Here is a 22706-nt window from a genome sequence, read left to right as displayed (position 1 = left end):
TGTTACCGGTGTGGCACAAAGGCCATAAAGCAAGGACATGCCAACGTAAACAGTGGTGCAGTCAATGTAAAAATACCACTCACCGCGATGCAACCTGCAGACGGAGAAAGCCACGGGATAACGCAAGAAAAGTGTCCGAGGAGCCGGGTGACAAAGAATATGTTTTTCGGGCAAGCGACGCTGAGATGTGGAGGCATGAGGATGAAAGAAAGGGCCTAATGGTGGATGCAGGTGCAACTTCACACATCATCACAGACATCGCAAAGTTCCAGTGGTTTGACAGCAGTTTCCAGGCTGACACACACTGTGTGGAATTGGCTGACGGCACGAGGTGCAACAGAGTCGCTAAGAACATAGGAGACGCGGCAGTATGTTTGGTGGACAGCACTGGACGACGTTTCAAGACAACGCTAAGGAACGCGCTGTACATCCCCACGTACCCACAGGACATCTTCTCTGTGAAGGCAGCCACCTCGAATGGAGCAACCGTGATCTTCAGAGAAGGGAAGAACGTTCTGCTACATAAAGACGGTACTGAATTCCCCATACACGTGCATAATAAACTGTACTATTTGCACACAAAAGACAACGAGTGTGATGACCAATGTAGAAAATGTTATGACTTGCAGACATGGCATGAGATATTAGGTCATTGCAACTATGGGGATGTAATTAAGCTCGAGAATGTTGTAGATGGTATGAACATTGAGAATAGAGCAGACAAACCAACCCCACCGTGTGAGATTTGCATACAAGGCAAGTTTATTGAGACTAGAAACCGAGAGCCAGATGCGAGAGCCAAAGCAGCTCTAGAAATGGTACATACCGATTTAGCAGGACCTATAGACCCAATGTCCAAAGATGGCCATAAATATGCATTATCTTTCACAGTTGATTATTCTAGTGCTGTGTTGGTATATTTTTTGAAAAACAAGAGCGACACAATAACCGCCACAGAGAAATTTCTTGCTGATATGGCTCCATATGGCAGAGTTAAATGCATCAGGTCTGATAATGGGACAGAGTTCACAGGAAGGGAGTACCAGGCATTATTGAGTAGAAACGGTATTAGACATGAGACCTCTGCACCATACTCTCCACACCAAAACGGCACTGCGGAACATAACTGGAGAACCTTATTTGACATGGCTAGGTGCATGTTAATAGAAAGTGGGTTACCAAAGACATTGTGGACCTATGCAGTCCAGACTGCGGCTGTAGTTAGAAACAGATGTTTTAATAACCGAACTAAACAGACAGCTTACTTCATGTTAACAGCCAGGCAACCTAACATTTCTAGAATGCAGAAGTTTGGTATTCCGTGTTACGCTTATCAACATGAGAAAAGTAAGCTGAACTCTAAATGTGAGAAGGGCATTTTTGTGGGATATGACAAGAATAGTCCAGCATACATGATCTACTATCCTGATAGCAGGAAAATACAGAAGCGCGGACTAGTTAAGTTTTTACCTGAAATGAGTGCTGAGGCAGACGAGATTTCGATTGATGATGATTGTGACGATTTTGGGGTTGGGAATAATCTTAGAGAATCGAAAAGAGAAGGTTCTGAAATTAATCTGCAGAATTCTCAAGAACCAGTCACAGAAAAAGAGCCAGAAATGTGCGAAAACCAAACACAAAAAGATCATAAACCTGAAACCGGGAGAAATCCTGCCAGAGAGAGGAAAAGGCCAGGATATTTAAGTGATTGTTTGTGGTTTGGATGGTGACGGAGCTAACATTGATTATTGTTACAGACTTGTATGTAATGTACCCCAGACATACAAAGAAGCAGTAACATCAGTGAATGCAGATGAATGGGTTAAGGCTATGAATGAAGAGATGAAGTCATTAAAGGAAAGTGTAACTTTTACCCTGACCAGTCTACCTGAAGGTAAAGAATTAGTGGGGGGTAAATGGGTCTACGCTATTAAGAAAAATAGTGATGGAACAGACAAATACAAAGCGCGATATGTTGCCAAAGGTTACAGAGTTCAAGAGAGAGGTGTGAACTATGATGAGACTTTTTCTCCAACTGCCAGTATGACAAGCATCAGAGTGTTGATACAGAAGGCAGTACAGGAAAATTTGATTGTTCATCAAATGGATGTGACCACTGCATACTTACATGCGCCAATAGAGTGTGACATTTATATGAAACAGCCAGAGGGTTACGAGATCAAATCTCAAGGTAATGCAAAACTGGTGTATAAATTGAAAAAATCACTGTATGGACTTAAACAGTCGGGCCGGAACTGGAACTGAATGTTGCATGAGTATCTTTGTGAAATGAAGTTTGTTCAAAACCCAGCTGATCATTGTGTTTACACGAAGGTTACAGAAACTGAGAAAGTTTTTATAATCATATGGGCTGATGACTTGATTATTGCAGCCAACAATATGTATGTGCTTAATCATGTAAAAGAGAAACTCAGTGCAAAATTTAAAATGAAGGAGTTGGGAAAATTAACACATTTCCTTGGTATTGATTATGAACAAGATTTTGATTGTGTTACAATGTCTCAATGTAGGTATATTAAGAAAATACTTGAGAGATTTGACATGCAGAATTGTAAGTCCAGAGTAACTCCATGTGAACAGAAACTAAACTACACTGATGATGCTGTGGAAATGAGTGATGTCAGAAAATACAGGGAGGTTGTAGGTAGCTGAATCTACCGGGCAACATGCACAAGACCAGACCTAAGTTTTGTAGTGAGCAAACTGTCACAGTATTTTACTAGACCAACCACAGAACAGTGGAACACTGTCAAGCATGTTTTAAGATATTTAAAAGGGACACAAGACAAAGAACTGTGTTACAAAAAAGGTGAAAATGATAACTTGATTCATGCGTACAGCGACGCGAATTGGTCAGCTGATGTAACTGATAGACTGAGTACTACAGGTTACTGTATTAGCCTAAACAAAAATGGTCCACTGGTCTTATGGAAGACCAAAAGACAGCCTACTGTTGCTCTGTCGACTTGTGAAGCAGAGTATATGGCTTTAGCTGCGACTGTACAGGAGTGTTTATTTCTACAGCAATTGTTAGAAAACATTGGTGGTCAGAAATATGAATCGAGAGTGTATGAGGACAATCAGGGTGCCATTGCTTTAGCAAAAAATCCTGTGTATAGACAACGATGTAAACATGTGGACATTAAGTACCATTTTGTGAGATCTGTGATAAAGGAGGGCAGAATTAGTCTGGAATACTGTCCAACTGGTGATATGGTTGCAGATGTGCTAACAAAACCAGCAACAAAGCTCAAGTTAATGAAATTTAACTCATTTATGTTTGGTGTATGAATTTTGTACTTGTATTGAGATGATGAACTGGAAATGTTGAAATAGAAATGTGAGAGCAAGTGGGGGTGTTGAGATTTATAAATATTGTGCTCTCATTTGAGTACATGCGACGAACAACCGTATAAGTCCAAAAAAACAAAAATTGAGATAACCATGTGACTTCAATGTATGTGTGCCACTTTGTATACAGAATCACTTTGGGGGCTGTTCGCGCGACCAAAACTCTGAATTTAAAATTTTAAAATAGTCTCACGCGGAAAAACCGTTTATGTCCACTAACGAAAAATGGAGATGCCGGTTGCTTTCATGTCCGCTGCGGACATTAATAGACGAAACGTCGGTAAAAAAAGGAGAGCGAACATGAATGAATGGAAGGACAGAGCAAGGAAGTCTTTGAGGGATGCTGGGAAACCATATGTGAACCGGAGAGGAGAGCAAAAACGAGGAAAATGTCCACCAAAAGAGGTGAGTGAAAAACCGTATACAAAGTATCTACATAAAGTTAGCGGTTTCAGTCAGAGGGGCGTGTAGGCTACTGGGCGTCGTCTACTACAGTTCATTCATATAGCTCACTCTGTTTAAAGGCTCAAGTCATGAATGGGTTGATATGAAAGCTGAGAAAATTAGGATTCAGGGGACGTTTTAAACATGTCTCTAAGTTACTCCTTATAACCACGGAGAAATGAATCGAAACGCTTTAGGTGCAGCCCAGCTGCGTCTAATGTTAGGCTTGAATGTTTTTTTTTTTTACCATTCATTGATTGTGTTATAAGGACTGCTGGCAGAATTTTATATACATAAACAAACATATGTAAATTCATCCCCAATCTTTAAGATGTTTAGAGTAGAATTTGATTGCTTTATGTCTTCACTGAAATTGGTAAAAAAAAGTCATTGACGTGTTTAAAATATTTTTATATAATTTTTGGATCCCTGTTACCATTGAATGCAACACTTTGTTTTTGTAATATTGTATGCTATGCTATGTTTGTTACTTGTTATTTAATAAATAATAAAAATTAAATAAATAAAAAAGGTAAAAAAAAAAAAAATGCATTGATTGTGTAAGCTGTTATATATTCTAGCTAGTAACCTTAATAGCTGCTAATAGCTCTAGTGTTTTATAGCTCAAAAAAAAAACAAAAAAACGCTAATGTGACTTTGTTTCTGTTAAGGGAAAGGCGTGCAAGGAGACATGTCCCAGGCAGTGTTCAAGCCTAACAGACCAAAGAAAACTCCAGCTCTTCACAGAGTTTTATGCTGTCTCTTATGGGAGGCAGCAGGCTATCATTCTCTCTGGTTTAGAGCAGGTATGCTAACTTAAGCAATTCATGACCATATCATGTCAACAGTATGCAATGCATTACAATGTAGGCCCATGAAATAACCAGTGAATTGAATAATACTGTATGCCTTTAATTCACTAAGACTGCATATGTGCCTGATCACTGATCATCCCAATATGTCTTTTTACTTCTAGCACAAGGTGAGTCGCAGACGACCACGTGGGCCCGACACTGAGAATACAAAGAGGAAGTACACCTTCAAGTACCATATGCAACAAGGAGGCCAAAGACTTGCTGTTTGTAAGCTCACATTTATGTCAGTCTTTCAACTGACCAACAGTCGCCTACAGGCAAGTTTTATACAGCCTAGCTTTTTCCATTTATTAACTTTTTATTACATGCATGATTTTAATTAGATACATTGTCCATAACATATTTATTTAAAGTTACTTATCTTTGAAAAGGTTATTCAAGAAAAGTTAGGCAGTCAGTCTGAGGGGACAGAGCAGGTAGTCAGGTCTCCATTAGAGGACTTCAGAGGAAAACATAAGAACAGGTAAAAAAAAAAAAATCTTGAAGGACCTCATGCTCTCGTCCTGTTAGTTTTTAAAGCTGCACCAATGTCAGCATCAGTTGCCCTACAACATTGCCTGATCTAATGGTGCACTGGACGCTGGCATTATAGGGCGTCGGGAGCCTTGCCACCCTATAACGCCAGCATGCACAAACTGTAATGGTTAGGATTCAGCTCACTGTTGTTGCCCAGTCAGGAAACATATTCTTGCACTTTGAGATCGATATCAGAGGTAAAGTGCTATGCAAATGTAATGTATGATCCCAGGATTTCGAGATCGGCCAAAATGTCCAGGATTCGCTTTTGCGTTCTACAGTTGCCATTCACTGTGTTTACTGTGGCGAGCAGGACGAGACTGAGGGCCGCGGGAGAACGGCGCGAGGCCGGTGGCGTGATTACTGGTGAGCAACACCTGTGAGACGCACCGGTCTCGTGTCTCTCACGGAGGAGCGGGAATTTTCTTAGCAATGCTAAAACGCACACATCAATCAATCACATGTTTAGCGTTCATGTAAACATAACATTTAGATTCACCAATCAGAATGAATTCAGTTAGATTGAAACAAAAGGTGTGCATGTAAACAATGACAATTTTTGCATCATCTGAGGATTTTTTCCAGACAAAAAATACATAAATCTCTCATCTCAGGGGGATATGAGGGAGGAAAGCATGGTAATTCGAAAATACTATACTGGTTTTCTACTAATACAAAGCTAAATGCTAAATCCTGAAGTATCCCTTTAATGATTGTTTGTGAAAAACAAAATCCTATAGTTTAGAGAAAAGTTTACAATTGTATTAAATTTTATTGTCACAGAAACAATGCAATTGTGCAAAACAGACCAGTTTATTATATTTCCCTTGTTCATGAGTTGTGTTGTTTATTTTTTAGGCCTCATAGCATTCATCCTGCAGTGAGAGAGGGGATAAGAGAGCACATCCTGAGCTTCCCACGCCAACTGAACCACTACTCACGGATGAAGGGAGATGTGGAGAGGGAGTACCTGAGCCCTGATTTAAACCTGCTCCGCATGTTCCGCCTATACAAGGAAAACAATCCAGCATCCACTGCAAAGTTCTGGCTCTATAGGGACATCTTCAAGCAGCAAAACCTCAGTTTTGGGCAGCCAAGAAGTGATACTTGTGCAAAATGTGACGCCCTGTTCTCAAAATTAGTAGCTGCTACAACAGATGGAGAAAGGTTGAAGATCGCAGCCGAGAGTGAGCTTCACCACCGGAAAGCCAAAAAAACGTACACCCAGTTGCAGGCTGACACAGAGTGGGCCAAAACCAATGATGACTGCCATGTCATTTGCATCGACATGCAGGGGGTAGTGTTCACGCCAAACCTGACACACTCCAACGTGTACTATCAACGGCAGCTGGCCAACTACAACCTCTGTATCCAGGAGATGGGCATTGACAAACCTCCTACAATGTGCCTCTGGCATGAGGGCATCGCTCACAGAGGTTCCATCGAGGTGGCAAGCTGTCTTTTGAAGTGGGCAGAAACCTCTTTCGCTCCCCTAGTCCAGGCAAAGGAACGGAAGCTCATCATCTATAGTGACCGATGCTGTGGGCAGAACAACAACTGGCGAGTCCTAAACCTCATGGCCCTACTCGTATCTAGAGGGTTCTTCAGTCAGATAGAGCAGAAGTTCATGGTGTCTGGTCACTCCTTCCTTCCCTGTGACCGTTCATTTGCCACGCTGGACAAGAGGCGTAAGGTGTCCACACTCCACACCCCCAGCGATGTCGCCGAGATGATCCGTGGAGCCAGGCAGCTGCATCCATTTAAAGTAATTGAGATGAAATGTGCGGACTTCAGGCAGCTCCCTGATGCAACATTAAAGCATCCACCTGGCTTCCTAATCACATCCATGATGTGGTTGAAAGTGACAGGTAAAAAACTAAAGAACTAAAGAACTAGACTAAAACTAAACTGGTTTTCTGAGATTAACAGTGTTGGGGATATGTGCGTGAAGGAAGAATCTTTATTGAATTTCTTGTTGAATCATGATTTCAGCTACTGATCCATGGTGTGTCCACACAAAAGGGAGCCACAGCCTCTACGAGGGATGGAAGCATTGGCTGATCACCAAACAGAGGAAGAATCAACCACCTCCAGCTCCCTTGTTTTCCACCACGTATGCTCGTGCTTACGAGGACCCTCTGCCCATCAAGAAGGAGAAGCACCGTGACCTTATGAAAATGCTAGCCTACATGCCAGCGGAGGCCCAAGCATTTTATGGGACACTAGAATGTGAAGAGTAGCCTGGTATGTGTAGGTCATGTGCAGGGAAAGGTGGGATATATTGTGTGAAATGAATCATAAAAGTAGCTGTAGCTTATCTTGTATGCCTTATCTTATGTTGTATAATAGTAATATATAGGTATTTATTTTATTTTATTTAGAACCAAAAAAAGGAAGACATATATGGTAAACTAGCATATGGAACGAGCATGGAATGAAGATGATGTATGTCTGTATTGTAAATATGTATTGTTTACCGTTATTACTGTTTATTGTTTGTATGTGTTGTTTATTGTAAGTATGTACGGTTTGTTTGTACTGACGTTTATTTTCTGTACTATAAGTAGGCCTATGTATTGTTCATTGTTCGTACCGTATTGTCCGCGTTTTTGTTCTGTGATTTACGTTGGCAAAAAATAAAAGAAATTGAAAGAAATAAATGCTTAATATTTTCTTTAAGGTTCTGTTACTGTATTAAAACTAAGATAAAAGAATTAAATCTCCAGTGGTTTAAATTGATATGATTAATTGGACTTATACTGTTATTCCACATTAACTGGACATATACTGTTCTTCCACATTCCAGAAATGTAAATTACTCTAACTTTTTATTTTTAAGATTGATACTAAAAAATCCTATCTCATTAGAATTGGGAAGCTTTTGTTGTCTATCTTCAATTAAAAAAAAAAAAGTAATATAATATTCAGAGTCCAAATTAAAAAAAAATGTATTCTTCAAAAATTGAAAATATGGACTTATATGGTTCTTCGTCTGAAGCCCTCATTTATATTTGGTTTGTTTACCTTTTATTTATTTTCCTTGAACCAGGCAATCATGTTGCAGAGTGTATGTCATGTGACCTAATCAGTGACTGAATGAATGCACATGTTTCTGTTTAAATAAAAGTGCGCCAGTCTGAACAAAACTGGTTGATGTGAAACAGTAATCCTGTTGTCTGCGTGAGTTACTCTGCTAACAATACCTCAGACCAAGACAAACATCCCCCGAGATGGAGACAGGAACTAACCATTGGAATTTGCATTAACTCAGGTCCCAAGCCTGGGTGGTTTTACGACCCAAAGAGAATAGAGGGTAATTCACATGGAAGACCCTGGGAAAGGACACTCCCATCACAGTAATCAAGATATCTCCTGACTCTTCGGATCTGTATTATCTTCTAATCTACCTTTGTTAGATTGAGACCATTGTACCAGTTGCACTGAGACATTTCCAACGATACTAGACATGAGTATTAATTCACTTGCATTGACATTTTCATGTAATCATTTTGAGCAGATTGAGTAGAAGGAAGAATGGGTGAAGGGATTTAAAATGAAACAAATGGACAGAAGGGAAGGAGGTCTCCTGCTCCTCCACTCTGTGGAGTGTCTCGAAGATGCTCGTGTATGTTTGTATTGTTTGTTTCTCAGGAGATCAAAGTATCTCATGTTCTTTCATCCTTACAGCGTATATATATATATATATATATATATATATATATATATATATATATATATATAGAGAGAGAGAGAGAGAGAGCGAGAGAATATCGATTCTGCTCGGAGTGAACTGATTGAATTTTTTTTCGTTTTCAAGCCCTAGTTTGCACCAATCCTGGGTTTTAGGTACCATGTAAGTGGCTTGGCTTTTAGCGGCATTCATTGCCATAGTAACTTACACTCCATGACTAACAGATGTAAGAAGAGTGACACATGACACAAAGTTACTCCCCCAGTTTATTTATTCATCACTAATGCTAAAAAAAAGGTTCTGGCTTTAATGATAGTTACTGAGCCATTTTAGGTTTAGATAATTATTATGATTCATATTATTATTATTATTATTATTATTATTTATCTATTACAAGCAATTTTAGTTTAACAGTTATTATAAATCATTTATTTTAAATAAATATTAATGTATACAGATCATGTTATATAAATAATCTGTGGTATCAATAGATTGCACGATTTAAAAAAAATAAATCTGACCTTACATGTTCAAGTCTCTATCACTATATACACTCACCTAAATAATTATTAGGAACACCTGTTCAATTTCTCATTAATGCAATTATCTAATCAACCAATCACATGGCAGTTGCTTCAATGCATTTTGGGGTCTGGTCCTGGTCAAGACAATCTCCTGAACTCCAAACTGAATGTCAGAATGGGAAAGAAAGGTGATTTAAGCTATTTTGAGCGTGGCATGGTTGTTGGTGCCAGACGGGCCGGTCTGAGTATTTCACAATCTGCTCAGTTACTGGGATTTTCACGCACAACCATTTCTAGGGTTTACAAAGAATGCTGTGAAAAGGGAAAAACATCCAGTATGCGGCAGTCCTGTGGGTGAAAATGCCTTGTTGATGCTAGAGGTCAGAGGAGAATGGGCCGACTGATTCAAGCTGATAGAAGAGCAACTTTGACTGAAATAACCACTCGTTACAACCGAGGTATGCAGCAAAGCATTTGTGAAGCCACAACACACACAACCTTGAGGCAGATGGGCTACAACAGCAGAAGATCCCACCGGGTACCACTCATCTCCACTACAAATAGGAAAAAGAGGCTACAATTTGAACAAGCTCACCAAAATTGGACAGTTGAAGACTGGAAAAATGTTGCCTGGTCTGATGAGTCTCTGATGATTTCTGTTGAGACATTCAGATGGTAGAGTCAGAATTTGGCGTAAACAGAATGAGAACATGGATCTATCATGCCTTGTTACCACTGTGCAGGCTGCTGGTGGTGGTGTAATGATGTGGGGGATGTTTTCTTGGCACACTTTAGGCCCCTCAGTGCCAATTTGGGCATAGTTTAAATGCCACGGCCTACCTGAGCATTGTTTCTGACCATGTCCATCCCTTTATGTCAATGTCAATGTCAATGTCACCTTTATTTATATAGCGCTTTAAACAAAATACATTGCGTCAAAGCAACTGAACAACATTCATTAGGAAAACAGTGTCAATAATGCAAAGATGATAGTTAAAGGCAGTTCATCATTGGATTCAGTTATGTCATCTCTGTTCAGTTAAATAGTGTCTGTCCATTTATTTGCAATCAAGTCAACGATATCGCTGTAGATGAAGTGTCCCCAACTAAGCAAGCCAGAGGCGACAGCGGCAAGGAACCGAAACTCCATCGGTGACAGAATGGAGAAAAAAACCTTGGGAGAAACCAGGCTCAGTTGGGGGGCCAGTTCTCCTCTGACCAGACGAAACCAGTAGTTCAATTCCAGGCTGCAGCAAAGTCAGATTGTGCAGAAGAATCATCTGTTTCCTGTGGTCTTGTCCTGGTGCTCCTCTGAGACAAGGTCTTTACAGGGGATCTGTATCTGGGGCTCTAGTTGTCCTGGTCTCCGCTGTCTTTCAGGGATGTAGAGGTCCTTTCTAGGTGCTGATCCAGCATCTGGTCTGGATACGTACTGGATCCGGGTGACTGCAGTGACCCTCTGATCTGGACACAGACTGGATCTGGTGGCCACGGTGACCTCGGAACAAGAGAGAAACAGACAAATATTAGCGTAGATGCCATTCTTCTAATGATGTAGCAAGTACATAGGTTGTTATGGGAAGTGTTTCCGGTTCCGGTTTACCTAATTAATGCAGCCTAAAAATCCTTTAGCGGATTTGGATAATAAAAGCATATTAGTATGTTATGTGTATGCCAGGTTAAAGAGATGGGTCTTTAATCTAGATTTAAACTGCAAGAGTGTGTCTGCCTCCCGAACAATGTTAGGTAGGTTATTCCAGAGTTTGGGCGCCAAATAGGAAAAGGATCTGCCGCCTGCAGTTGATTTTGATATTCTAGGTATTATCAAATTGCCTGAGTTTTGAGAACGTAGCGGACGTAGAGGATTATAATGTAAAAGGAGCTCATTCAAATACTGAGGTGCTAAACCATTCAGGGCTTTATAAGTAATAAGCAATATTTTAAAATCTATGCGATGCTTGATAGGGAGCCAGTGCAGTGTTGACAGGACCGGGCTAATATGGTCATACTTCCTGGTTCTAGTAAGAACTCTTGCTGCTGCATTTTGGACTAGCTGTAGTTTGTTTACTAAGCGTGCAGAACAACCACCCAATAAAGCATTACAATAATCTAACCTTGAGGTCATAAATGCATGGATTAACATTTCTGCATTTGACATTGAGAGCATAGGCCGTAATTTAGATATATTTTTGAGATGGAAAAATGCAGTTTTACAAATGCTAGAAAAGTGGCTTTCTAAGGAAAGATTGCGATCAAGTAGCACACCTAGGTTCCTAACTGATGACGAAGAATTGACAGAGCAACCATCAAGTCTTAGACAATGTTCTAGGTTATTACAAGCAGAGTTTTTAGGTCCTATAATTAACACCTCTGTTTTTTCAGAATTTAGCAGTAAGAAATTACTCGTCATCCAGTTTTTTATATCGACTATGCAATCCATTAGTTTTTCAAATTGGTGTGTTTCACCGGGCTGCGAAGAAATATAGAGCTGAGTATCATCAGCATAACAGTGAAAGCTAACACCATGTTTCCTGATGATATCTCCCAAGGGTAACATATAAAGCGTGAAGAGTAGCGGCCCTAGTACTGAGCCTTGAGGTACTCCATACTGCACTTGTGATCGATAGGATACATCTTCATTCACTGCTACGAACTGATGGCGGTCATATAAGTACGATTTAAACCATGCTAATGCACTTCCACTGATGCCAACAAAGTATTCAAGTCTATGCAAAAGAATGTTGTGGTCAATTGTGTCAAACGCAGCACTAAGATCCAATAAAACTAATAGAGAGATACACCCACGATCAGATGATAAGAGCAGATCATTTGTAACTCTAAGAAGAGCAGTCTCAGTACTATGATACGGTCTAAATCCTGACTGGAAATCCTCACATATACCATTTTTCTCTAAGAAGGAATATAATTGTGTGGATACCACCTTTTCTAGTATCTTGGACAGAAAAGGGAGATTCGAGATTGGTCTATAATTAACTAGTTCTTTGGGGTCAAGTTGTGGTTTTTTGATGAGAGGCTTAATAACAGCCAGTTTGAAGGTTTTGGGGACATGTCCTAATGACAATGAGGAATTAATAATAGTCAGAAGAGGATCTATGACTTCTGGAAGCACCTCTTTCAGGAGCTTAGATGGTATAGGGTCTAACATACATGTTGTTGGTTTAGATGATTTAACAAGTTTATACAATTCTTCCTCTCCTATGGTAGAGAATGAGTGGAACTGTTCCTCAGGGGGTCTATAGTGCACTGTCTGATGTGATACTGTAGCTGACGGCTGAATGGTTGCAATTTTATCTCTAATAGTATCGATTTTAGAAGTAAAGTAGTTCATAAAGTCATTACTGCTGTGGTGTTGGGAAATGTCAACACTTGTTGAGGCTTTATTTTTCGTTAATTTAGCCACTGTATTGAATAAATACCTGGGGTTATGTTTGTTTTCTTCTAAAAGAGAAGAAAAGTAATCGGATCTAGCAGTTTTTAATGCTTTTCTGTAGGATATGTTACTTTCCCGCCAAGCAATACGAAATACCTCTAGTTTTGTTTTCCTCCAGCTGCGCTCCATTTTTCGGGCTGCTCTCTTTAGGGTGCGAGTATGCTCATTATACCATGGTGTCAAACTGTTTTCCTTAACCTTCCTTAAGCGTAAAGGAGCAACTTTATTTAAAGTGCTAGAAAAGAGAGAGTCCATAGTTTCTGTTACATCATCAAGTTGTTCTGAGGTTTTGGATATGCTAAGGAATTTGGATACATCAGGAAGATAACTTAAAAAGCAGTCTTTTGTGTTAGAAATGATGGTTCTTCCATACTTGTAACAAGAAGTAGAATTTACAATTTTGGCTATATGAATTTTGCAAAGAACTAAATAATGATCTGAGATATCATCACTTGGCTGAATAATTTCAACACCATCAACATCAATTCCATGTGACAGTATTAAATCTAGAGTATGATTTCGACAATGAGTAGGTCCTGAAACGTGTTGTCTAACACCAATAGAGTTCAGAATGTCTATAAATGCTGATCCCAATGCATCGTTTTCATTATCAACATGGATATTAAAATCACCAACTATTAAAACTTTATCTGCAGCCAGAACTAACTCAGATGTAAAATCACCAAACTCTTTAATAAAGTCTGTATGGTGCCCTGGTGGCCTGTATACAGTAGCCAGTACAAACATAACAGGGGATTTATCATTAACATTTGTTTCTTTGGATAATGTTATATGAAGTACCATTACTTCAAACGAGTTATACTTGTAGCCTGCCCTCTGAGAAATCCTGAAAACGTTGTTATAAATTGAAGCAACACCTCCACCTTTGCCTTTTAGACGTGGCTCATGTTTATAACAGTAATCTTGGGGGGTGGACTCATTTAAAATAATGTAATCATCAGGTTTTAGCCAGGTTTCTGTCAAACAGAGTACATCTATATTATGATCAGTGATCATATTATTTACAAAAAGTGTTTTCGTAGAAAGGGATCTGATATTCAATAAGCCAAGCTTTATCATTTGTTTATCCATATTGCTTCTGTTTTTTATTTGTTGAACCTCAATTAAATTGTTAATCTTAACCTGGTTTGGACGTTTTTTGTTTTTTCTAGTTCGGGGAACAGACACAGTCTCTATAGTGTGATATCTAGGTGAAAAAGTCTCTATGTGCTGAGAATTAACTGACCTCTGTGACGGGAGGCAGCTAGCAGACGGTCGGTTTAGCCAGTCTGTCTGCTTCCTGACCTGGGCCCCAGTTAGTCAAGTATATGACCACCATGTACCCATCCTCTGATGGCTACTTCCAGCAGGATAATGCACCATGTCACAAAGCTCGAATCATTTCAAATTGGTTTCTTGAACATGGCAATGAGTTCACTGTACTAAAATGGCCCCCACAGTCACCAGATCTCAACCCAATAGAGCATCTTTGGGATGTGGTGGAATGGGAGCTTCATGCCCTGGATGTGCATCCCACAAATCTCCATCAACTGCAAGATGCTATCCTATCAATATGGGCCAACATTTCTAAAGAATACTTTCAGCACCTCGTTGAATCAATGCCACGTAGAATTAAAAATCAAACTTGCTTTGTGTTGCAAGGCTCGTGCTTTGTTTGATTTTACAGCTTTGATTTAAAGTTGCAGGGAGCTTCAGAATATTCTATTATATATATGCGTTTATATTGCTTGAAATTGGGATGAATTAAACATTTGTTGAGTATTTTAACATTTAATATTTGATTGTTTTAAATTAAAAATCCAAAACTGCAATGGGTCAACCAGACCCAAAAACACTGGCTGAGTAACAACAATATTCACAAACAGCCTTTGCGGCCATGTTGGGACAGGACAATAGCTCATAATTGGCCTCCGTGGCCATAACAGAACAGACTAAGAGTTCTAAGGTGGTCTTTGTGACTGTAATGGGCAGGGCTGAGAGTCCATGATTGGCTTCTAAGGCTGAGATAGTTTTGACAGGAGATTCAATGACCGTCTCCATGACCTCTTCAGGATGGGGAAGTCGTGGCCTAATGGTTAGAGAGTTTGACTACTATCTCTAGGGCTGTGGGTTCCAGTCTCGGGCCAGCAAATCCACGACTTAGGTGCCCTTGAGCAAGGCACCGAACCCCCAACTACTCCCCGGGTGCCGCAGCATAAATGATGCCCACTGCTCTGGGTGTGTTTTCACTGTGTGTGTGTGTGTGTGTGTGTTCATTGCTGTGTGTGTTTGTGCACTTTGGATGGGTTAAATGCAGAGCATGAATTCTGTGTATGGGTCACCATACTTGGCTGTATGTCACTTCACTTCAGATTTTTTTTCTGCCACGGGAAGTTTTGCAGCATCCGCCGCCACCTCTGGATAAATCATACTGTGCGCCATCATCTCTGGATAATATCAGCTAGAATGTTACGTGACTCTGGATGTCAGCTGCGACCTGAAGTGACTCTGGACGATCAACTGTGACATTACGTGAGTCTGGATGACCAGCTGGGACATTACGAGACTCTGGATGATCAGCTGTGACCTGAAGTGACTCTGGATGATCAACTGGGACATTACGTGCCTCTGGACGATCAGTTGTCGTACGAGGCTCTGGAAGATCAGCTGAGACGTGACTCTGGAGGATCAACTGGGACGTTATGTGACTCTGGACAATCAGCTGTGACCTGACGTGACGCTGGATGATCAGCTGTGATGTGATGAGTCTCTGGATGACCAGCTTTGACATGACGAGACGTGAAGGATTGTAATGTAACAGGAGCTCATTTAAATACTGAGGTGCTAAACCATTCAGGGCTTTATAAGTAATAAGCAAGATTTTAAAATATATATGCTGTTTAATAGGGAGCCAGTGCAGTGTTGACAGGACCGGGCTACAGGGGTGCTGCACAAGATCCCGGGCCCTATGCATAAGCAGTCCTAATGGGCCCCCCTCCCCTTGAAAATATATATTTCAGACTTTTCAAGGGCCCTCTCTTCCTTTGGGGCCCTGGTAATCAGTACTGGTTTCACCCCCAGTCCAGCGCCCCTGCCGGGCTAATATGGTCATACTTCCTGGTTCTAGTAAGAACTCTTGCTGCTGCATTTTGGACTAGCTGTAGTTTGTTTACTAAGCGTGCAGAAAAACCACCCAATAAAGCATTACAATAATCTAACCTTGAGGTCATAAATGCATGGATTAACATTTCTGCATTTTACATTGAAAGCATAGGCCGTAATTTAGAAATATTTTTGAGATGGAAAAATGCAGTTTTACAAATGCTAGAAACGTGGCTTTCTAAGGAAAGATTGCGATCAAATAGCACACCTAAGTTCCTAACTGATGACGAAGAATTGACAGAGCAACCATCAAGTCTTAGACAGCGTTCAAGGTTATTACAAGCAGAGTTTTTAGGTCCTATAATCAACACCTCTGTTTTTTCAGAATTTAGCAGTAAGAAATTACTCGTCATCCAGTTTTTTATATCAACTATGCATTCCATTAGTTTTTCATATTGGTGTGTTTCACTGGGTCGCGAAGAAATATATAGCTGAGTATCATCAGTATAACAGTGAAAGCTAACACCATGTTTCCTGCTGATATTTACCAAGGGTAATATGTAAAGCGTGAAGAGTAACGGCCCTAGTACTGAATTCATACTGCACTTGTGATTGATATGATACCTCTTCATTCACTGCTACGAATTGATGGTAGTCATATAAGTACGATTTAAACCATGCTAATGCACTTCCACTGATGCCAACAAAGTGTTCTAGTCTGTGCAAAAGAATGTTGTGGTCAATTGTGTCAAACGCAGCACTAAGATCCAATAAAACTAATAGAGAGATACACCCACGATCAGATGATAAGAGCAGATCATTTGTAACACTAAGTACTGAGTCTCAGTACTATGATACGGTCTAAATCCTGATGGGAAATCTTCAAAGATACCATTTTTCTCTAAGAAGGAATATAATTGTGAGGATACTACCTTTTCTAGTATCTTGGACAGAAAAGGGAGATTCGAGATCAGTCTATAATTAACTAGTTCTTTGGGTTCAAGTTGTGTTTTTTTGATGAGAGGCTTAATAGCAGCCAGTTTGAAGGTTTTGGGGACATATCCTAATGACAATGAGGAATTAATAATACTCAGAAGAGGATCTATGACTTCTGGAAGCACCTCTTTTAGGAGCTTATATGGTATAGGGTCTAACATACATGTTGTTGGTTTAGACAAGTTTATACAATTCTTCCTCTCCTATAGTAGAGAATGATTGAAACTGTTCCTCAGGGGGTCTATAGTGCACTGTCTGATGTGATACTGTAGCTGACGGCTGAATGGTAGCAATTTTATCTCTAATAGTATCGATTTTACATGTAAAGTAGTTCATAAATTCATTACTGCTGTGATATTGGGAAATGTCAACACTTGTTGATTCTTTTTTTTAGCCACTTTATTGAATAAATACCTGGGGTTATGTTTGTTTTCTTCTAAAAGAGATCTAGCAGTTTTTAATGTTTTTCTGTAGGATAGGTTACTTTCCTGCCAAGCAATACGAAATACCTCTAGTTTTGTTTTCCTCCAGCTGTGCTCCATTTTTCGAGCTGCTCTCTTTAGGGTGCGAGTGTGCTCATTATACCATGGTGTCAGACTGGTTTCCTTAACCTTCCTTAAGCGTAAAGGAGCAACTGTATTTAAAATGCTAGAAAAGAGAGAGTCCATAGTTTCTGTTAGAATACGTCAATAGACTGGTGACGTAGGTCTGCGCGCATTTCTCAATACAAAGTACGCTGTTTTTGGACGTGCATTCTCGGTAGTGCGGACTTTGTGCATTCGACTCGGGAGTGTGATGTCCGCGACGACGCAAGTCCAGTAAATCTGCAAACAGCAGCGTACTTGATTCAGTCAGCTGACCATGGCTACTGCTATTTTCCTCTGTCAAACTGAGCACATCTAGATTATGATCAGTGATCATATTTACAAAAAAGTGCTTTCGTAGAAAGGCACCTGATATTCAATAAGCCAAGCTTTATCATTTGTTTGTCAATATTCCATCGTTTTTTATTTGTTGAACCTCAATTAAATTGTTACTCTTACATTGGTTTGGACATTTTTGTGTATTTTCTAGTTCGGGGAGCAGACACAGTGTCTATAGTGTGATATCTAGGTGAAAGAGTCTCTATGTGCTGAGAATTAGCTGACCTCTGTGACGTGAGGCAGCTAGCAGACGGTCGGTTTAGCCAGTCTGTCTGCTTCCTGACCTGGGCCCCAGTAAGTCAAGTACAAACTCTAAGACTATGTGCCATATTTCAAGAGAGAAAAGCGGCACCACCCCAGGAGGGATGAAGACCAACTCTTTTCAACAGGTCAGGTCTGCCACAAAGCTTGTCCAATTGTCTATGAAACCTTTGTTATTCTGCAGGCACCACTTAGACATCCAGCCATTGAGTGATGACAATCTGCTATGCATCTCGTCACCACGGTAAGCAGGGAGGGGACCAGAGTATATTACAGTGCCTGACATTGTGGTTGCAAGTTCACACACCTCTTTTAATGTTTTTTTTTTGTGATCTCTGACTGGCGAAGTCGAAAATCATTAGCGTCGGCATGAACAACTATCTTACTGTGTTTACGTTTAGCATTAGCCAGCACTTTTAAATTTGCCAAGATGTCAGGCGCTTTGGCTACTGGTAAACATTTGACTATGGGGGCTGGTGTCTCTATATTCACGTTCCGTACAATAGAATCACCAATAACTAGAGCACTTTCATCAGGTTTCTCATTGGGTGCATCACTGAGTGGGGAGAACCTGTTTAATGTTTTGATTGGAACAGAAGAGCGGTGTTTTGACCCACGAGTACGCTGCCTCACCGTCACCCAGTTGCCCTGCTGCAGGGGCTCTGCCGGAACCGAACAATGTACAGGAATCCCTGAGCTAGACGCATCCAAAGCCGTATCTAGAGCCCTAACATTCCTACTGTCCTCAATTAAAGTTTGGATGTGTGTCTTTAATTCTGAAATATTCTCTGTCAGCCTAACTATTTCCCTGCATTTATCACATGTGAATCCCTCATCAGCGACAGAGATGTGGCAAGAGGTGCAAATAACAATAGCAGGAGAAGCCATTACTCACCGTGCTTGATGAAATATTCTTACCACAGTTTTTTGATGAACTTGTAAAAAAACTGGAGAGAGAGAGAGTAGCGAGAGAGAGGAGAGGAGAAAAGAAAACAGCGATAGGCACGAATGAAAACGCTAATACAGGTGCACCGCAGTCACGGATTTCAAATAAAAGTGAACGATCAAATTAATCAGATTAGATTGATATATAATATCAGAAATATGGTGGGTATTAAGTTATATTTTACTACTTTAAACAACAGAGAGTGATAGTAAGATTCTATTGAAAACAAAGCAACATGGAGCTACGATCACAAACATAAGCAAGGCCATCAGGAAGCAGGAATAACACGGTAAAGTCACATGACTCTGGACGATCAACTGTGATGTGTCGAGACTCTGGACATCAGCTGTAACGTGACGTGACTCTGGATGATCAGTTGTGTCAAGACGAAACTGGATGATCAGCTGTGATGTGAAGTGACTCTGAATGATCAACTGGGACGTGACATGACTCTGGGAGATAAGATCAGCTGGGTCATTACGAGAGTCTGGACGATCAACTGTAAAGTGACGAGACTTTGGAAGATCAGCTGTGACATGACCAAACCCCTCAATATCAGCTGAGATGTGCCCAGGACCTGGAAGATCAGCTGTGACGTGACAAGACTCTGGATGACCAACTGTAACATGACTTAAGATGATTAAATGGGATGTCAAATGACACAAGCCTCTGGAAAATCAACTGTGATGTGATATGACTCAGGACGATCAGCAGTGACTTGACTCAGGAAGAGCAGCTGTGACTTGACTTGATTCAAGAATGGCAGCAGTTACATACCATGAATGTGCTCTGCTGTCGCAGCGGCCACCATAACACAAGCGAGTTTAATCAACAGAGTAGCGATAAGCATTCTTGAATGTCTTGTGGCCGCCTTTACTGACAAGGAGTCATAAAACAGGGATGGGTCGACAGCAACAACAGCTTTAGCACAGGCACAGCAGAAAAGTTATCCAGAGACAGGCATGGATCAATCGATGGCGAAAGTCAAGAGGTCAAGAGTCATTTATTTATAATTTGCATAGGTAACACTGGGAAAACTGGGCATTGAAATGATTGTGACAAGGCTCAGACTACAAGGACAATAACAGGCCCACACATAAAAAAAATTTAACATACACAGATATAAACGTACATGGATGTTATGGAGATATTGAGTGACTTAAGTCACTATAGACAGAACAATAAACACAGACAGAGCAGTAAATAAAAATAAGTGGCAGTAACCGATACAATAGGGGTAGACATTGTTAAGAGATTTAACTAGTCCTGAGATACTAATATAGAATATTGGGGCAGAGCAGTGTCCAAAATGTATTTGTAGAATATCGCAGAGCTACAAGAAAAAACTATTAAAAGTTGCAGTGCAAGTACAATAAATAATAAACTTAAAGGCAGCATGTATTCCGGTTTTAGATGAAGGATAGTTGGCTGTTAAGCAGTCTGATGGCTTGAAGATAAAAGCTATTCTTCAGTCTGGTTGTCCATGATCAGATGGATCGTAAGTGTCTGCCAGATGGCAGTGAGGCAAACAGGTGATGAGCAGGGTGAGTGCAGTCCTTGATGATGCTGCGGGAAAGCATCTAGAGACTAGAGGCTAGAGGCCTCTAGAGGCCTCTGCTGTTTAATACAGAGATACGGTTTCTCTCCAGTGTGAATCATCTCATGTGTTTTCAGGTGTCCTGACCGACTGAATCTCTTGTCACAGTGTGAACACTTGTAAGGTTTCTCTCTAGTGTGAATCTTCTCATGCAGTTTTAAACGGCCCGCTGTAGTAAAAGTCTTTTCACATTCAAAGCACATGTAATCTCTCACAGCAGCATGTATTTTCTGATGCAATTTTAAATGTTCTGGACATGAAAATCTCTTTCCACACAAATTACATGAATGTGGTTTCTCCTTTGTATTAACTCTCAGGTGTCTCTTCAGTTCTGGAGCACTCAAACATTTTTTGTCACACTGATCACATGTATACAGCTTCTCTCTAGTGTGGATGTTCATGTGTAGCTGAAGGTTTGCTGATTGTGAGAAACTCTTTCCGCACTGATCACAAGTGAATGGTTTCTCTCCAGTATGAACTCTCATGTGTGATGTAAGGTTTGCTTTTATCGTGAAACTCTTCCCGCATTGATCACATGTGTGCAGTTTCTCTCCAGTGTGGATCCTCTCATGTAGTTTCAGACTTGATGACACACTGAATTTCTTGTCACAGTGTGAACACTTGTAAGGTTTCTCTCCAGTGTGGGTCATCTCATGTGTTTTCAGGTGTCCTGACCGACTGAATCTCTTGTCACAGTGTGAACACTTGTAAGGTTTCTCTCCAGTGTGAATCCTCTCATGTAGTTTCAGACTTGATGACACACTGAATTTCTTGTCACAGTGTGAACACTTGTAAGGTTTCTCTCCAGTGTGGATCATCTCATGTGTTTTCAGGTCTCCTGACTGATTAAATCTCTCGTCACAGTGTGAACAATTGTAAGGTTTCTCTCCAGTGTGAATCCTCTCATGTGTTTTCAGGTGTCCTGACCGACTGAATCTCTTGTCACAGTGTGAACACTTGTAAGGTTTCTCTCCAGTGTGAATCCTCTCATGCAGTTTTAAACGGCCCGCTGTAGTAAAAGTCTTTTCACACTCAAAGCACATGTAATCTCTCACAGCAGCATGTATTTTCTGATGCCATTTTAAATGTTCTGGACACGAAAAACTCTTTCCACACAAATGACATGAATGTGGTTTCTCCTTTGTATGAACTCTCAGGTGTCTCTTCAGTTCTGAAGCCCTCAAACATTTTTTGTCACACTGATCACATGTGTACAGTTTCTCTCTAGTGTGGATGTTCATGTGTAACTTAAGAGTTGATGAGTGTGAGAAACTCTTCCCGCACTGATCACAAGTGAATGGTTTCTCTCCAGTATGAACTCTCATGTGTGATGTAAGGTTTGCTTTTATCGTGAAACTCTTTTCCGCACTGATCACATGTGTGCGGTTTCTCTCCAGTGTGAATCCTCTCATGTAGTTTCAGACTTGATGACCGACTGAATCTCTTGCCACAGTGTGAACACTTGTAAGGTTTCTTCTCCTCAGATTCACTCACTTCTTCTCTCTCCTCATTACCTTCAATCAACCATGAAAAAAGAAAAGAAAAAACTGTACATTTGACATTAACTACAAAAAAGTGACAGGACATAAAATCAAACCCTGCTATAACAGCGAAAAGTAGACCATTGCATTGCAAAATTTGTTTAGTTTGTTTGCTTAATCTTATGATTAGGTTTCATTAACTGTTTTGTCTGAATGAATAAGAGATAAAATGTAATGTTTACGCAAACTCAAGGTTTATGGGTTGTTTATAGTTGGATGTGTGCTGGTCAGATGAAGTGTGAGGATTGAAACACACACAACTAAGATTTTTCAATAAACTCTGGTCCTTTTTATCATCGTCACACTATCTCTCTTGCTTAGTCTCTTTTCTGGCTTTACTCGGTCAACTTCTTGGTTGATAGGAGGCTTGACGGCAAGAGGACAGTTGATGGCAAGAGACAAGACTTGATGTTAAAGGGATAGTTCACCCAAAAATCAAAATTATGTCATTAATGACTCACCCTCAT

General features: G+C 40.3%; 2 protein-coding genes across 2 annotated transcripts; one reads left to right on the top strand and one right to left on the bottom strand.

Annotated features, from left to right (window-relative positions):
* Positions 1-4654: 4654 nt before the first annotated feature.
* Positions 4655-7484, top strand: LOC132145170 (uncharacterized). The gene is made up of 4 exons (XM_059556002.1): positions 4655-4663; positions 4793-4860; positions 6066-7075; positions 7200-7484. The coding sequence occupies exons 1-4, from the start codon at positions 4655-4657 to the stop codon at positions 7445-7447; spliced, it is 1335 nt and encodes a 444-aa protein (XP_059411985.1). The 3' UTR covers positions 7448-7484.
* A 7850-nt stretch (positions 7485-15334) lies between these two features.
* LOC132145104 (zinc finger protein ZFP2-like) lies at positions 15335-22217 on the bottom strand. The gene is made up of 3 exons (XM_059555874.1): positions 20982-22217; positions 19401-19600; positions 15335-15655 (listed from the first exon to the last, which is right to left on the bottom strand). The coding sequence occupies exons 1-3, from the start codon at positions 22108-22110 to the stop codon at positions 15335-15337; spliced, it is 1650 nt and encodes a 549-aa protein (XP_059411857.1). The 5' UTR covers positions 22111-22217.
* Positions 22218-22706: the final 489 nt, after the last annotated feature.

This window comes from Carassius carassius, chromosome 1 (assembly GCF_963082965.1).
Source record: "Carassius carassius chromosome 1, fCarCar2.1, whole genome shotgun sequence".
NCBI lineage: Eukaryota > Metazoa > Chordata > Actinopteri > Cypriniformes > Cyprinidae > Carassius > Carassius carassius.
The sequence above is the reverse complement of the archived record's forward strand: the minus strand, read 5'-3'. Positions and strand labels throughout refer to the sequence as shown.

What these genes read in the sequence shown, in the direction of transcription:
- LOC132145170 (XM_059556002.1), top strand. An exon ending in AAGAGGAAGTACACCTTCAA is followed by an intron (nt 4,861 to 6,065) that starts GTACCATATGCA and finishes TTTATTTTTTAG; the next exon opens with GCCTCATAGCATTCATCCTG. An exon ending in GATGTGGTTGAAAGTGACAG is followed by an intron (nt 7,076 to 7,199) that starts GTAAAAAACTAA and finishes TCATGATTTCAG; the next exon opens with CTACTGATCCATGGTGTGTC.
- LOC132145104 (XM_059555874.1), bottom strand. Translation starts at nt 22,110, where the DNA reads ATGAGAGGATTCACACTGGAGAGAAACCGCACACATGTGATCAGTGCG. An exon ending in AAAGGAGAAACCACATTCAT is followed by an intron (nt 19,601 to 20,981) that starts GTAATTTGTGTG and finishes GTCACTTTACAG; the next exon opens with TTGATCGTCCAGACTCTCGT. An exon ending in AGTTGATCGTCCAGAGTCAT is followed by an intron (nt 15,656 to 19,400) that starts GTGACTTTACCG and finishes GTCATGTCAAAG; the next exon opens with CTGGTCATCCAGAGACTCAT.